Source organism: Apium graveolens, chromosome 2 (genome assembly GCF_009905375.1).
Source record: "Apium graveolens cultivar Ventura chromosome 2, ASM990537v1, whole genome shotgun sequence".
Lineage (NCBI taxonomy): Eukaryota > Viridiplantae > Streptophyta > Magnoliopsida > Apiales > Apiaceae > Apium > Apium graveolens.
The window spans coordinates 142,807,088-142,821,740 of NC_133648.1; the positions used below are offsets into that span (position 1 = coordinate 142,807,088).

At 34.6% G+C, this 14,653-nt stretch overlaps 1 protein-coding gene across 1 annotated transcript; it reads right to left on the reverse strand.

Moving 5' to 3' along the window:
* Positions 1-2,016: 2,016 nt before the first annotated feature.
* Positions 2,017-7,427, reverse strand: LOC141707893 (UDP-rhamnose/UDP-galactose transporter 2-like). Its single transcript, XM_074511326.1, has 5 exons — positions 6,827-7,427; positions 5,713-5,897; positions 4,509-4,709; positions 2,686-2,847; positions 2,017-2,582 (listed from the first exon to the last, which is right to left on the reverse strand). The coding sequence occupies exons 1-5, from the start codon at positions 6,951-6,953 to the stop codon at positions 2,223-2,225; spliced, it is 1,035 nt and encodes a 344-aa protein (XP_074367427.1). The 5' UTR covers positions 6,954-7,427; the 3' UTR covers positions 2,017-2,222.
* Between the last annotated feature and the right edge of the window lie 7,226 nt (positions 7,428-14,653).

Here is a 14,653-nt window from a genome sequence, read left to right on the forward strand (position 1 = left end):
ATTGTATAATGCTATACAAAATTGAAATATCTGATTAGTAATGTTTAGACACTAATAAAAATCAACCAAGTTTTTCTATATGCCAAATCTATTCACATACTGTGTACCAATCTAATGCAAAGTTTAAGTAGGAACAAGATTGATAAAAATATTCTCTTACTTTAAAGAATCCTCATGGTGTACTATTTATGTTATGTAATATTTACTGGATTTTTTTAAAAAGTATTTAATTAAAAAAAATATTTACTCAGTTTTGTTGTACAAATTATTAAAATATTGACTACTAAAAATATAAAAGACAAATGTTAAAATATGAGTTAAAAGACTTTTAATTTGGTTAAAATGTGAGAGAAAGAAAACTAAATTAAAATACTGAGATTTAACGTTAAATTATAATATCAATTTTATATTTCAAAATAAACGGAACCTAAATAACTGTAATAAATAAATTAAATAAAACTAGAAGATAACCGTTTATATTATAAAAATTACAAACTTTGTGAAAAAAAATTCAAAATTGAAGAAATTTGGAGGGCGCGGGCAAAAAATCCCTAGTTTTACTACTTGGTCTGCATACATGATTCATCTCGCTGAAATCCACCCAAGAAACGTTCTTTTGAATTCAAAAGAATAATGAAACAATCTAAGAACTTGAATAACAAGAACTTGATTCACATTACTGATAGGCTATACCTCTTTTGTCCAGTGCACTAAACGACTATAACAATGATTAACTTATGATCATCATTAAAGATTTTAAATTAATTATGCGGCGCAGATTTCACATGAAGATAAGGACCATTAATTTACAAATGCCTCCCCAGTGTTGTTTAACAATGTAATGATCAGAGAACTAACGTCACGACTTGAGTTAATGTTTAGGTTATTGCATAAACTGTAAGTTGCTTATATTTTATTACCTGGAATAATTTGATTCCTCCACCGCAGCAATGATAAAAGATAAATTAAGTCTGATACTAATAATTGCATTATCTCCATGGAAATCCTCGACCAAACTCCGTGTTTCTTATAGCTGGCCACACTTTACACCGTGACAACAGCTTCCTTCCTCGTTTAATATGGAATTCACACTTATTCCTCTGCAGTTCATTTCTTGAAGAAGTCTTTCAGTACTAATTTTATATAAATTCAATGATATATATTGTTTTGTGCATACTACTAGTGCTACTATATATTTAGATATTCATATGCACCTTCGAATTCATCAGTCATCCTATATATATTCACACAACAGAACAGTCCTCCAAGTTTTAAAGTTTTAGCAGCAGTTTTCTCAGAAAGAAGAATGGGTGGTGTACGTGGTTTTGGAGTGGTGAGAAAGCTTGTAAAGTATGGGAAAAGTTTTAGTGCAACCTCCAAATCACACCTCACCATTTAGGTTATCTTTGTAGGTTTATTATGCCTTTCCGATTTGGGATTTCTTTTGTAAATACATTATTAATGAGCCTTCCTGTCGCTTTAGTAATGAGGATATATAATTTAATTGGCTCCAATTCAAACAGATTCGGAGTTTTTAGTCTTTTTAGTTACCATACTCGACTTGAGTTTTACATTTTATTTTTGCTACAAGTTCAACTCTATGTTTAGCAGATCAAAATTAAAGTTCTTCGTCAACTAATCGATCGTAGGGAAGAAAAAACAAACTCGAGCAACTAGAAATTTTAAAATTTTCAAGCCTAAAAATGGGCTTAGGTTTGATACTGCTACAACTATTTGGCAACAATTTTTTTTTTTTTGCGAAAGTCACAATATTCACTTCTATTTTGTCAAGTACTCGAAACGGAATTCCTATTAGCGCTCAAACTGACTTTAACCCATTTTATCAAGTCGAGATTGAGCCTTTCTCTAATCTCCTGCAAACTAATGCCCATGTGCAAGAAAGGCCTCAATTGTAGAGAATATAAATCTTTTACACTAATGCAGTGCTCCGACAATGTTGATAGAATTATCACATAGAGTGTACATTATGGTTTTAACAAGTCTTATCCCAAGGAAAATAGAAATATAAGTAGCATAGAATCAAAATTAAATATTAAAGCTACATATATCTTTCCAAAATCCACTATAGAAGAACTTTCTTTTGAATACACAATATAAATGAAATAAATAAGGAACTGGTGATGAACAAGTCCCAAAACTACATATAGATGGATAAATAGGACACAAAGGGCATGTCTCCGACTGCCAGTACCAACTCAAACCTACGCCTTTGGATCTTCTACATCAATATCCTTTAAAGGTGTGTGATCCACTCCTTCCTTCAATAGTCTGAACTCCTCTTCTGTCAAACTGTGTTTTACATTGGACAAAATCTTTGCATTTGCCTGCTTGTCAAGCTCAACTGCCCAACTATATATTATCATACCAGCAATGGCAATCACCATCCCCATGATATTCTTGATTGTCAGCGCTGAATCAAATAGAACCCAACCCAAAGTCAGGACACAAACTGTTTTCATGTGACCTAAAACCTGAAAAGAGACTGCGGAAAAGCGTCCAATGCAAAGATACTGGCTAACATTGCAGAAGACTGCTAGGGAGCATGAAAGAAGTAGAAATAGCTGCACAAATGATTAACATAATTCAATCAATCGCATCAAGTTAAAGCAGTAGAAACAGTTAAATAGGTTGTCAGGGACGTATATAATGAAGATGAACACTTACAACAAAGCCATAAGACATGGAGTATTTCAGTATAGAATTTCCACTGAGAGAGTAGTCCACGAAGGGACCAAAGATTAGGAGAGAGATGGCCTGAATTGGAGCTGTCTTGCTTAACAATTCAAAAGATCCAATTGAGTACTTCTTCTGTAGAGATCCTATGGACTGCATCACGAAATATTGTCCAATCAGAAATCTGGACATGTACAAGTCTGGTTCTTAAGATAACAATGCAACTAACCACCATATACTACATAGAGTACTCATATAATAATTGGTAATCAGAAGACTCTGACATTTCACAAGATTCCTATATTTTTTTGGCTCAGAGAATTACATTTTCTTCGGACACATTTTAACAGCTTTCTAAGAACAGCCATAATTTTTATCCTCAAATGTGAAATAAGAATGTGTCTTCACATGCATACTTGTGCCTTGATTTCCTTGGACGTTTCTGGTTCGTCACATCCCAGCAGGGCACAACAAACAACTAATACAAAATTTCTAGTTTAAGGTGAACTTTGGTCTCTGATTCTCATAGATGGGGAGCCAATTGGGAGAATTTATGATGGGATTACAAAAAATTGTAAGTCAGTCGGTTTCGACACAGTTGTTGATAGACATTAACAAAAAACAATGAATCAGTAATCTAGCTCAGCAAATTAAGTGTTTTGATTTCTGAAAGCTTTTGTAACGTTAACTGAAGTTCCAACTTTATGCAAGTTGGTGCCTTCTTGGTCTGCAGTAGGTATTTTGGTGTATAGTATACAAAGCCACCTTATGCTGAGATACTATTCATTATTAACTAATTCAGGTATGTGAACTGCTCAAAGTTTGGATGCCAAAGAACAAATCACTTTCTGTATAATGCATTCAGTTCAGAAGTGATAAAAGGGAAAGGCGTTCATGAACACCAAATCAATAAGCAGATAGATATCTCGTTGCCACTTTTTATTCTGCTAGTCATATCAAAAAACAACAGTGTAACAACCAAATCAAAACCATATAATCCCTTATTTTCGTGATTGACAGCGCATTTTATGCATATCATTGTATATTTCTTTACTTATCACCAGTTCTGCTGTTCAGAAATTGATATCTCTTCCAATGATTTTTGCTTTATTATCACTAGTTCTCCAAGTGTTGATATAAAAATGTACAATGATTATACTGAACTGGAATGTGCTTGTGCGTTGTCAAGCATGATGTCTTGATCCCACAAATTTGAATAAAAAGAACCTAAATTGAAATATGGCCAAAGTGTTGAAGGCTTACCACCATCTGTTTTCCAGGTCAATTTTAAGTGCACACTGGAGACTTACTCTTAAAGTTTTTGTATGAATAAAAAGTAGACGAAGAAACACTTCAAATTGAGCTCAAAACTTCCCTCAATAATATTATGGAGCTAAGACATATGATGGCTGGAAGTTATGGCCTTGGTGTGATTTTAGAATCTCAAGCATATAACCCGAATCTCAGTAACGGTAAATCCATACGAACATATAAACACCAAAAGTTGTCATTTTTAACCAAAAATCCTACCCCCTGACTATTCTCTACCTTTGTGAGGGAGCTTCTAAACACCCTCTAGTTATAGGTTCGACTCGGGATCTTATGTTCAAATTCTAAACCTCTGTTCTGATCCCACATGCCACTTGTAGTATAGTTTTGTTTGTCTTATTACGTTTATAAATGTTATTTAACTTGCCTTCATGACAAGCTTTTGTCACTAATACAAGCAAACAATAAATATATGCATACATGTTATACTGAATCACTAATAAGCAATATAGATAGGTAAAGAGGGGCAGAGACAATGTACTCACAATTTGTTGTAATGATGTTGAGAGAACTGCTACACAAGCACATATAAAACCTTTAGCATTCACTTTAACATCAGTTACTGTGCAGACGCCCACACCTATAACAACAACCACAACTGCCAGTTTGACATCCCTTCTGTAACTCTTATTGTGAAGAATCCATTCCATAATGCAAACCACAGGTATCATGCTGAGTTTTGAGATCTGCACCAAAAACAGTCATTGTCAGATATTTGCATGATTATATAGGTACTTTCAGACATAACCAATAAACTGAAATAAAATCTGCAATGAAGCAATGTAATTTAAATATGTGATACCAAAACAACATAAGTGTGTGGTTTGCGACCGCCCATGTAAGTTGCAAACATGATATGATGAAAGTTACTAAATTGATAGATATCTACATATGGCCTGTTTCCACGTTTAGACTAGTTTTGATGCGTAATCCTCCCCGTGAAATACAAGTATGCCCCTGCTTTCAATAAGAACCTCAATATAATGCTTTGTTTAGCTTATTAAAGTGTAGCTATATTATTATTCTGAGATTCAAATTAACCAAATCAATGTTCTGATGCATTTAATTTACTCTTGTACCATGTTGCCAGATTACAGGATTAGTTACCTCAGAAATATTAAATGTCAGTGTAACAAATTCACTATTGAGTTCCTCACTCATATTCAAAGGTTCAGAAACACATGCCCATTCTGCAATTATACTCTACGGTCTATGCATTTTTCTTGTATTTCTTCTTTCATAAACCAGATGAATCTCTGCAGTAAACATCATCTGCATATCATCCGTCAGACTTTATAAAAGATTATGGGGAAAAATTCTAATTAGAACCCCCCCCCCAAACGGAAAATTTCTAATTAGAAACCCCCCCCCCCGACCCGCCCCCCAAAACACACACACACACACACACAAAACGCATAAAAGTTTCAAACATACAGAAGTTGCAACCTATCCTAAATAAACATAAAACAATCTGTGGCCGACAAATGCTGGTCCTAAAACAAATATACTTAAAAAGCAACAATGAACATTAGCATCAAAATAGTTGAGCCCATTTGAGTGCAGAATAGGATCTTAATACATAGTTGAAATTTTATTCATTTATAATCAACATATGTCAAATGGATTTGGCTAAATAAAAATAAATAATGATGGAAAAAGACAAGAAACTTGCTTTCGTAAAATCCATACTTGGTAAAATCCAACAGAGTTCAGCATAAGACTGAAGTTCATGCCGGTGATAGACATGTTGGCAACAATTGAAAACCAGAGGAGTTCCCACAGTGGAACATGTTTTGAGGCAGAGAGACCTGAAGCATTTGACACAGCTCCAACAAGTGCAGTTACCAAAAAGTGGCACCCAGTTAGTGTTGTTGCTGCAAAAAAAATAAGGAAATTAGAAACCAGAAGACAGATCAAGTTGAATCCTTAAATCAAAGAATCTTACAACAAGATACAAAAGTGAAAATAGAAAATGATAACAGTTTGGCATTTAACATAACAATGCAATTCAGTAATGTAAAATTTCTGCAAATATGAAACATCTCTTAATCCTTAAATGTTACAATTATGCAACTTTTGTGTGATCTACATATCACATACTTCCTTTAAAGGATAATATTGTATGACAGAATTGTTGTATGCTGATGATGCCCAACACTTAGACACCTAGAGTTCAATACGTATTGAAGGGGAATAAATATCAAAACATTTAGCATAAACTTGATGTGTAAACAACACATTGCTTCCTTTAAGAAACAAAATATCATGAAATTGAGATTCAACATTTGTGCTACAGTAGGTGGCGCATCAATTAAGCAGATCTGGATCACAATGCAATTGACTTTCCAAAATTTCAAACTCATCCTCTGTTATAAATTTAGGATGCCTAGTGAGATGAGCAGAAGAGCATCAGATCTTTGGGCCTAGATTGATGCAACAGTGTGAGTAAACAAAAACAATAATCATTAGTGGAGCATACCAGCCCCTTCACTTGATTACAAAATACAATACAACCAAATTACATTTGCAAAAGATACTAACATCAATACCGAAGAAGTATAAACCAGTAAAAGACTGTGATGATTCAGACACTGCCACTTAAAAAAGCATTCGCGATATACAACCATGTAGCATAATTGTACATTATCAGTTCCATACAAGTAATAAAATCTAAGTTCTAAGCTAAGTTAGTTCTAACAACTGCATCGCAAGGCCAATACAACTCAATTTACACAATCAAGCAAAGCAAAATCAAAAAGTTAAAATGAAGATAAAAAAAGGGAAGTATAAAGAGGAAACTAACCAAAAGTGAAACCATAGCCAGCAGAAGACATGAGTTGCTTGTTGGCCATGATAATACCAACAGAACTAATAATGTTCATAGCCCATGCTCCCACATCAGACACTGCTGGCTTTTTCTCCCCCTCCATCTCTCTCCTTTTGCTTTCCTTTTACTTCTTCACTCTTACCCTCTTTAAGTGAAGAAGCAATAAGACCAAGGATCCAGATCTCTCCTCTCTCTCTCTCTCTCTCTCAGGAAACTACCTCTCTCCCTGTATCTCTCTCTCTGTAATAATGAAGAGGACGACACAAGACAAGCAAAGGGGGGATAATTAAGAAAAGATTCCTAAGAAACAAAAGGCCCCTCTTAGTTTATCCCTCACCCCTCTTGTCCTTTTTATACAAACAAGCATATGGGTTTTGAGTGTTTGTATGTATACATATTAATTACTATACATACATTTATATTAAATGAATGTGCGGGGAAGATCTAGAAATAAGAGAGGAGAGGTGAGGTCAGTTTTACGGAGCGTAAATTTGTATATACATACAGGAGGAGGAGGAGGAGGTTGTATGTATATGTTTCATGAATATTAACGGTCTCACCTATTCACCTTTGTTCATCTTGTTTTGTTTTTTGGTCACTGTCATGAATTCATGATACGAATATACTTTTCTTATCAATTATCATTACAATCCTGTATCCTTCATTTCGGAGAAACGTATATTCTGTTTCTTTCCTTTATTTCTATTCTTTTTTCTAAATATTTTTGCAAATGCCCGATAATCCCCAATTACTCCCCTTATTTATCATGTAAGTTCAATTTTCTGAAAATGATAATGATCGATTAAATTTAAATTATATTTAATGTGTTAAAAATTGGATTATGTCGATTTTAACTGATGAATTATAATATTGACAATTATTTGATATTTTTTCAATTAAACTTTGTAAATAGATGTAGGCTATTACGTGAGTTTGTAGGGTTTACCCAGTGCGCAACCGAATGGTAGCGGCTGCGGGTTACCTACAATAAAAAAAAACTAAAGACACCGCTGAGTCAATTTTTGTTAATAAATTAAGACATTGGTAATGACATAAATGAACATAAACGTTGAATTAAAAATATAATTCATAAAATTAGTATGAATTCTACTTTGTTAAATATTACGATGGTAGGTTTTGATAACTTTAGTTATGTCCTACTAATCCTTTTAAATTAAGTAAGGTAATGACTTTAGTAATAAAATAGTTCATTACTCGGGGTTTATTTAACCAAAATTAAATAAATTTACCAGATTTTGTATTAAACAAATATATTAATTTTTAGTATCCTTTTTATAAAAAATATTGACAACATTCTATGAATTAACTTCAAATATTTTCCTTTAAACACATAATGACTATCATGCTTGTATATATTCAGTAAATACAAATTACACGACATAAACAAAAAAAATATTTAATTTAATTAATGAACTTGAAAGGCATATGTTATAGCCTATTTGTTTATTCGAGGATTTAACTCAACCCAAATAAAAATGTAACAAGTAAATAGTGGATCTACCGGTAAAGAGATCTCACAAAGTAACATATGTCAAAAGATTCAGAAACAAGGTTCATCTACAGATTTGAGGAATTAATTCACTGGAAGAAGTTCAAGAAATTGATCAAGCCTCGGTGATATAAATCAAGGTTGTGGATTTAATCAAGTGACAGAGATCTCGTCAGGGTATCAAAGAATTATAGGGATTTAATCTGAAGAAAATCAAGTTATCAAAGTCAAGACATGAAGAAACGTCATGAAAGTTAGTCACTCATGAACCAGACAGTACATCGAGTGTCAACATTGAAGTGGTGGAACTGATTCATAATTGACAGTGATTATCAGAAGATTTTCAGAAGAATGGTTGTTGTTGAAGAGTAGTATTAATTCTCCATTAATTAATTAAGTCATGTAATTTAATTAAGAAAATAAATTAAATCTGCAAAGATTAATTTATTGATTAATTGAATTAATTGATTAATTAATTCTAAATTAATATTAAGAATTTTCAGAATTATAATTGAAATAAAATCAGTTTTAATTCAGCAAGACAATTATTTTGAACTGGTATGACAATCAATTGTCATACCGAAAGTCATACTAGTTCATTCAATAGTCTTGCCGAAAGTCATACTAGTTCATTCGATTGTCATACCGAAAGTTCTACCAGGAGGAGGATTGTCTTGCCAGTTCAGTTTGATTGCCATGCTAGTTCAGGAGATAGTCATACCGATTGTCTTCCTAGTACAAGTGATTGTCATGCCGATTGTCATGCCAGTTCATTTCAGTTCTATTGATTAATACTTAAAGACAGAAGCAGCAGACTCTCAACAATCATCCAAAATCAACAACTCAAGAACAAAAGAAAAGCAGTCGAGCACAATATTTCATTTTTCATCTGCTAAATTCAAGATCACAATTTTTAGCTAGTAAAGTTAAATCCAAACCACTAGAAATCATTATCTTGTTCTTGTGTAACTATCTAGCGGATCATAATCCCTAGAACTTAATCTCAAATTGCATTTAGCATTTGAATCTTTTTATTGCAAAAATAGAAAAAATTCATGTCGAATTTATTCTAGATTTGTGATAATTAATTTGAGATTAATCCCTTGTAATCGATACCGTTGTTGTAACACCTTTCAAGTTTAATAATATTTTTATTTAACTTGAATTTTGTTTCAATTTTTATTCCGCACTAAATTCGATTATACGGTATAGTTTATATTCAACCCCTCCTTCTACAAACACATTGGGACCTAACAATTGGTATCAGAGCCTTCTGATTAACAAACAAATCAAGATCCTAGACTTTTGTGATTTTTCAACTCCTTGAATTTTTATTTATTCAAAAATTCATAATGACTTCACAAAAAGTTGGAACCTTTAAAATTCCACTATTTGATAAAGAAAATTATATCATGTGGAAGAAGAAGATGCTCTTGTTTTTACAAGTTGCAAATCCCAAATATCTGAACTTGTTAAAGAAGGGTCCAAAAACTCCGATGGTTATTGAACCAGAGGTGATAGTAAATGATGTTGTGATTACCAAAGCTAGAACCTATCCAAAAGAGCCTGAGGATTTTTCTCCTGCTGAAAAAGAAGAAGCCTCCTCGGATGCCAGCCTTCAGTTAATTTTAGTTGATTCCCTCGATCCCTTGATGAACAGACATGTGATGAACTGTAAAAATTCCAAACACATCTGGAAAACTATTGAGGTGATTAATGAAGGTACAGAGGAAGTTAGGGAGAACAAGTTGGAGATCCTAACCTCTGAGTATGAACATTTTAAATCCAATCCAGGAGAAGGAATTACTGAAGTGATTGAGAGGTACAATGCATTGATCAACAACCTGAACATAAATGGAAAATATTATTCAATCAGGGAGGTCAACAAAAAGTTCCTTTTAACACTGCCAACTCATCTTGAAGATAGAATCACTGCCATAAGAGAAGCTAGAGATCTGAGTGAGATTTCTTTGGATAGACTCTATGGTGTGTTAAAAACCTATGAGTTGGAGCAGATTCAGCAGAAGGAAGTCTACGGGAAAGATAGAATGGTCAGCACATCTACTGCTCTTGTAGCTGAAGGTCAACAACAACAACAATCTCAAGAGTCGGAGAGAATGGTACAGTTTTCCAAGGCTGAGGAAAATGTGTTAGTAGCAGAATATGATCCTCCTACTACAAATCAATCCAGTGATGGTTTTTATTCCTTGGAAGAGCTGGAGCAATTTGAAGATGAGTCAATGGCCCAGATTGTCAAGAGATTCTCCAATGTCAGATTCAAGAGAAATCCCAAGTTCAAGTACAAGTCCAACTACAATAGACTCCAGACAGGTGGATCTTCATCCTCTAACACCAGTAGTGGTGGATACAAAACAGAAATGGTTGATCGGAGCACCATTAGATGTTATAACTGTAATGAGTTGGGACACTTTGCCACATAATGCAGGAAGCCAAAGCAAGTAAGGAAGAACTCGTATGATTTAAATCAGAAGAGTAACTCTGAAAGGGCTTACCTGGCAAAGGGAAGAAGCTGGGATGATACTGATAGTGAAGATGAAGAAGATGAGAATCTTGCTCTTATGTCTATTGATGGAAAAGTTTCATCGTCAAGAAAAGAGGTAAAATTTACTGATGCTGAAATAGGTTATCATTTAGGAGGTTCCTTAGATTGTGCTCGTCGTGATAATGAACTGTTAAGTCAGCAGATCAAAGACCTTGAGAAAGAGGTCAATGAATTAAGACTTGTGCACATTAATCAAGACAAGTTAAAAGAACAAGTATCTTTTCTAGAGAATAGAGTTAACTGTTATAGACAACTCGAAACTATTCTCAAAGACAAGATCACCGGTCTTGAGACTAAGGTTAGAGCCTACTTCAATTCTTGTTCGAAGGCTAAAGAGTTCTACAGTAAGTAAGTTGTTAATCAAACATCTGGAATAGGTTATGATTACAATGCTGCTATTGGAGAATTAGGCATAAATTCCCCTCCTCATGTCTGTGATAAAAGTAGGGAAGTACCACATGTGCTTAAGGGTGTTGATGAACCCCTCTATAAAAGATCAATTGCTGAACCATTTGATACGACCTCCTCTATTATTCAAGAAGAAATGTGTGCTGAAGATCTTGCTAATGAGAAGGTTGTTTCCAAGTCAAGTGTGTCGAAAGTTCCAGTCAAAGTTGTGAAAGCAACTGAGACTAACTCAGACACACATGAGTTGGATAACAAAACTGTCATGTCTACCATGCATAATTTGCCTGTTGTTAATCCCTCTCATAAAGCATGTGGTGTTGCTAATTATATGTCTTGTGCTTTTAATTTGATGTATGCTTATTTTAATGGTAAGCGTGTTTCTAGTGATAAGACTACTCCTCGTCAGCATGTGAATAATAGGAAGCTTGAAAGGTCTAAGACTGCTAGTCCTTTTAAGGCTCGAAATGAGACATTTGTGCTTAAGCCGAAACAGAAATTTGTTAAGGCTGTTTACAAGGTCAAATGTTCAGTCATTGAGAAAGTTGAGGCCATTAAAGTTAAGAATGTTGTTTTGCCTGAAAAAGGTCAATTCTACAAGTATGTCGGGCCCAACCAAGTCTGGGTTCCGAAGAAGGTCTAATCCATTTGAAGTGCAGGGCAGTAAACAGGTGGAACCGGTAGTGTGGATTCTGACAGTGGATTGTCAAGACATATGACCAGAGATAGAGCCCTGCTATCAAATGTGGTTGAGAAAGCTTGCCCACTGGTTACCTTTGGAGATAACAGCAAAGGTTTATCTGAGGGATATGGCTGTTTGTAAGCTGGTAATGTTATCATTGAAAATTTGTATATTGTGCTAGGTTATTATCAGGAAGTAGTATCTAACATATAGCACCAGTGACGAGACTTGAGAATATTACGATATATCACGCACCTGATGCACATTACACTTGGAATTGGACTCTAGTAAGATGTGTAAAAGTGTACTCCTGGTTGGTGAGTCAAAAGAGGAAGTCAGTGCACCACAGTTCATGGACTTTGCAACTGCAGATCTATTGGACTATGCAATCTCTTCTTCACAATCTTACTCCAGGTTGGTATGAACTAGTGTACTACTCAAGCAATCGTCAAGAACATGGTATGACACTCTAACTGAAGTTACAGTTTTATATGAACTAGTAGAGTCGTCATATTAATAACTCTCTTATCACTAGGCACAAACATATTGTTTTATATGTGCAGTGAGTTTTAGGAGAAAATCAAACTTCTTTCTACATTAGTGATTTCTTATTTCATTAAAATCTTTTGAAATCACTATTGTACATCATTTATCTCAAAAGATTAAATGTATAATTTTCATTCATTATAGATCTTAAGTACATTTTATCTCTCTATTGCCATATGTTCTCTGATACAGGTTCAGTCTCCAATGGTTTTCTTTCATTGACAGTCATGAGGTTGAAAACCCACAACATCTATCCCAGACTGTAAAGACAAACACAAAAACAGAACCAACCAACACTCTCTTACCACTAAATGAAGTATGAATGAGCGTGAGGGAGATAGTGCTTTAGTGCACCACATAAGGAAGGTTCTGAAGTCAACCCAACAGCTCTGTCTCCTACAAAGATGAGTAGTATTTAAACCTAGACAACTGCTAGCCCCCATACATCTTCTCAAAAAGGTGTAATGGTTGAAAAGGTACAAAAACAGTTACTAGATTCATCCTCTCAACAGGGTGCGTTTATTGAAATTTGCCTGTCGGCCAGGGTATTCGATGTAGTGTGACCACCTCAAACATAAACAATTCTTGATGCACAAGGAAAGGTTACACACACAAAGGATGAGTTGACGGAAACAAGAGTTTCTACCATTTTAAGGTCAGATTCGATTGTTCAAGGTTCGTTAATGGACCAATTGCCTTTACAGGTGTTAGGAGAGGATACTGATCCAAAAGCCATATGTCAGTGGTCAGTGTCTACCTCCCCAAGCTTAAATCCCCTGGATGCATCTACGGATAGTGGATCTGACATAGGCGCAGATCGGCAACTTGTTGATAATGATTCAGATATTATCTGATGAGTCACAAGGAAATGTCTTCATAGACATTAGAAGGGAACTTTGACCTTAATGCTAAATTCGTTGGATCATTGTTTACCTTCCCAGAATTCAAATCTGGAACCCTAAAAGGGAAACTAGCAACTTGTAGATTATGACTCATATTCATCTGACGAGTTTAACAAGGATGGGGATTTGCGAACTCCCATTGCACCACCTGTGACCTCCTTAAGGATGGCTAAGGTGATTTTCCTTGCAGGTACATCTGAATTTTGGAGCTATGAGAGGAGTGATACACTTGTGAGAATGAGTGTAAACATGAGTGGAGAGAAGAGTGAAACACATGTGGGGTACACTAAACAGAATCACACACTCACAGTGAGGAAGAAAGAGAAACTACTCGTTATTTCAATTCCAACCAAATGAAATATTAGAACTCCTTCAGACAACGACATACATTCCTTTTCTAAGGGGGAGATAAAATCTTTAGTAATAGTTTGGAGGATTCCTCAACTAAGGGGGAGAAATAGCAGGGAGGAAGAAAAAGATCCTACATATGTACACTACACCACACCATTGTTGTTTGTAACTACGGATCCTATTGTACGGGAGAGGTGGTAAGCACAAGGTGATTTCCTAGTAAGAAGCTGTTTTCCAAATGGGGAGTACCATTGGTTTTTATCTGCGGATCCTATTGTACGGGAGATGTGGTAAACGAAGGTGATCTTCTTTAAGCAGTTGATTCTCATAGGGGGAGAAGCAAGAGAGATATGCGCTTCTCAACAGGAAATGTGGTTGTACAAAAGAAGATGAAACTACTTGAAGATATGTTCAGTCTAGAGGAACATCTACTTGGAATCTGGAAAATTTTAAATGTTATCCAGAACTATTATGCTATTTACTTTGCATTTTTATTTACATCTTTTTCTTATTTGTTAGTTGAGTTATCCTCTAGGTATTTGTTGTTATTGTATAACAAACAAATAGGGGGAGATTGAAAGGCATATGTCATAGCCTATTTGTTTATTCGAGGATTTAACTCAACTCAAATAAGAATGTAACAAGTAAATAGTGGATCTACCGTCAAAGATATCTCACAAAATAACATACGTCAAAGGATTCAGAAACAAGGTTCATCTACAGACTTGAGGAATTAATTCACTGGAAGAAGTTCAAGAAATTGATCAAGCCTCAGTGATATAAATCAAGGTTGTGGATTTAATCAAGTGACATAGATCTCGTCAGGGTATCAGAGAATTACAAG

Coding starts and splice junctions, on each gene's coding strand:
- LOC141707893 (XM_074511326.1), bottom strand. CDS start 6,953: ATGGAGGGGGAGAAAAAGCCAGCAGTGTCTGATGTGGGAGCATGGGCT. Junction 5,898..6,826: donor TGGCTATGGTTTCACTTTTG/GTTAGTTTCCTC, acceptor TTTTTTTTGCAG/CAACAACACTAACTGGGTGC. Junction 2,583..2,685: donor CCATGTCTTATGGCTTTGTT/GTAAGTGTTCAT, acceptor TCATTTGTGCAG/CTATTTCTACTTCTTTCATG.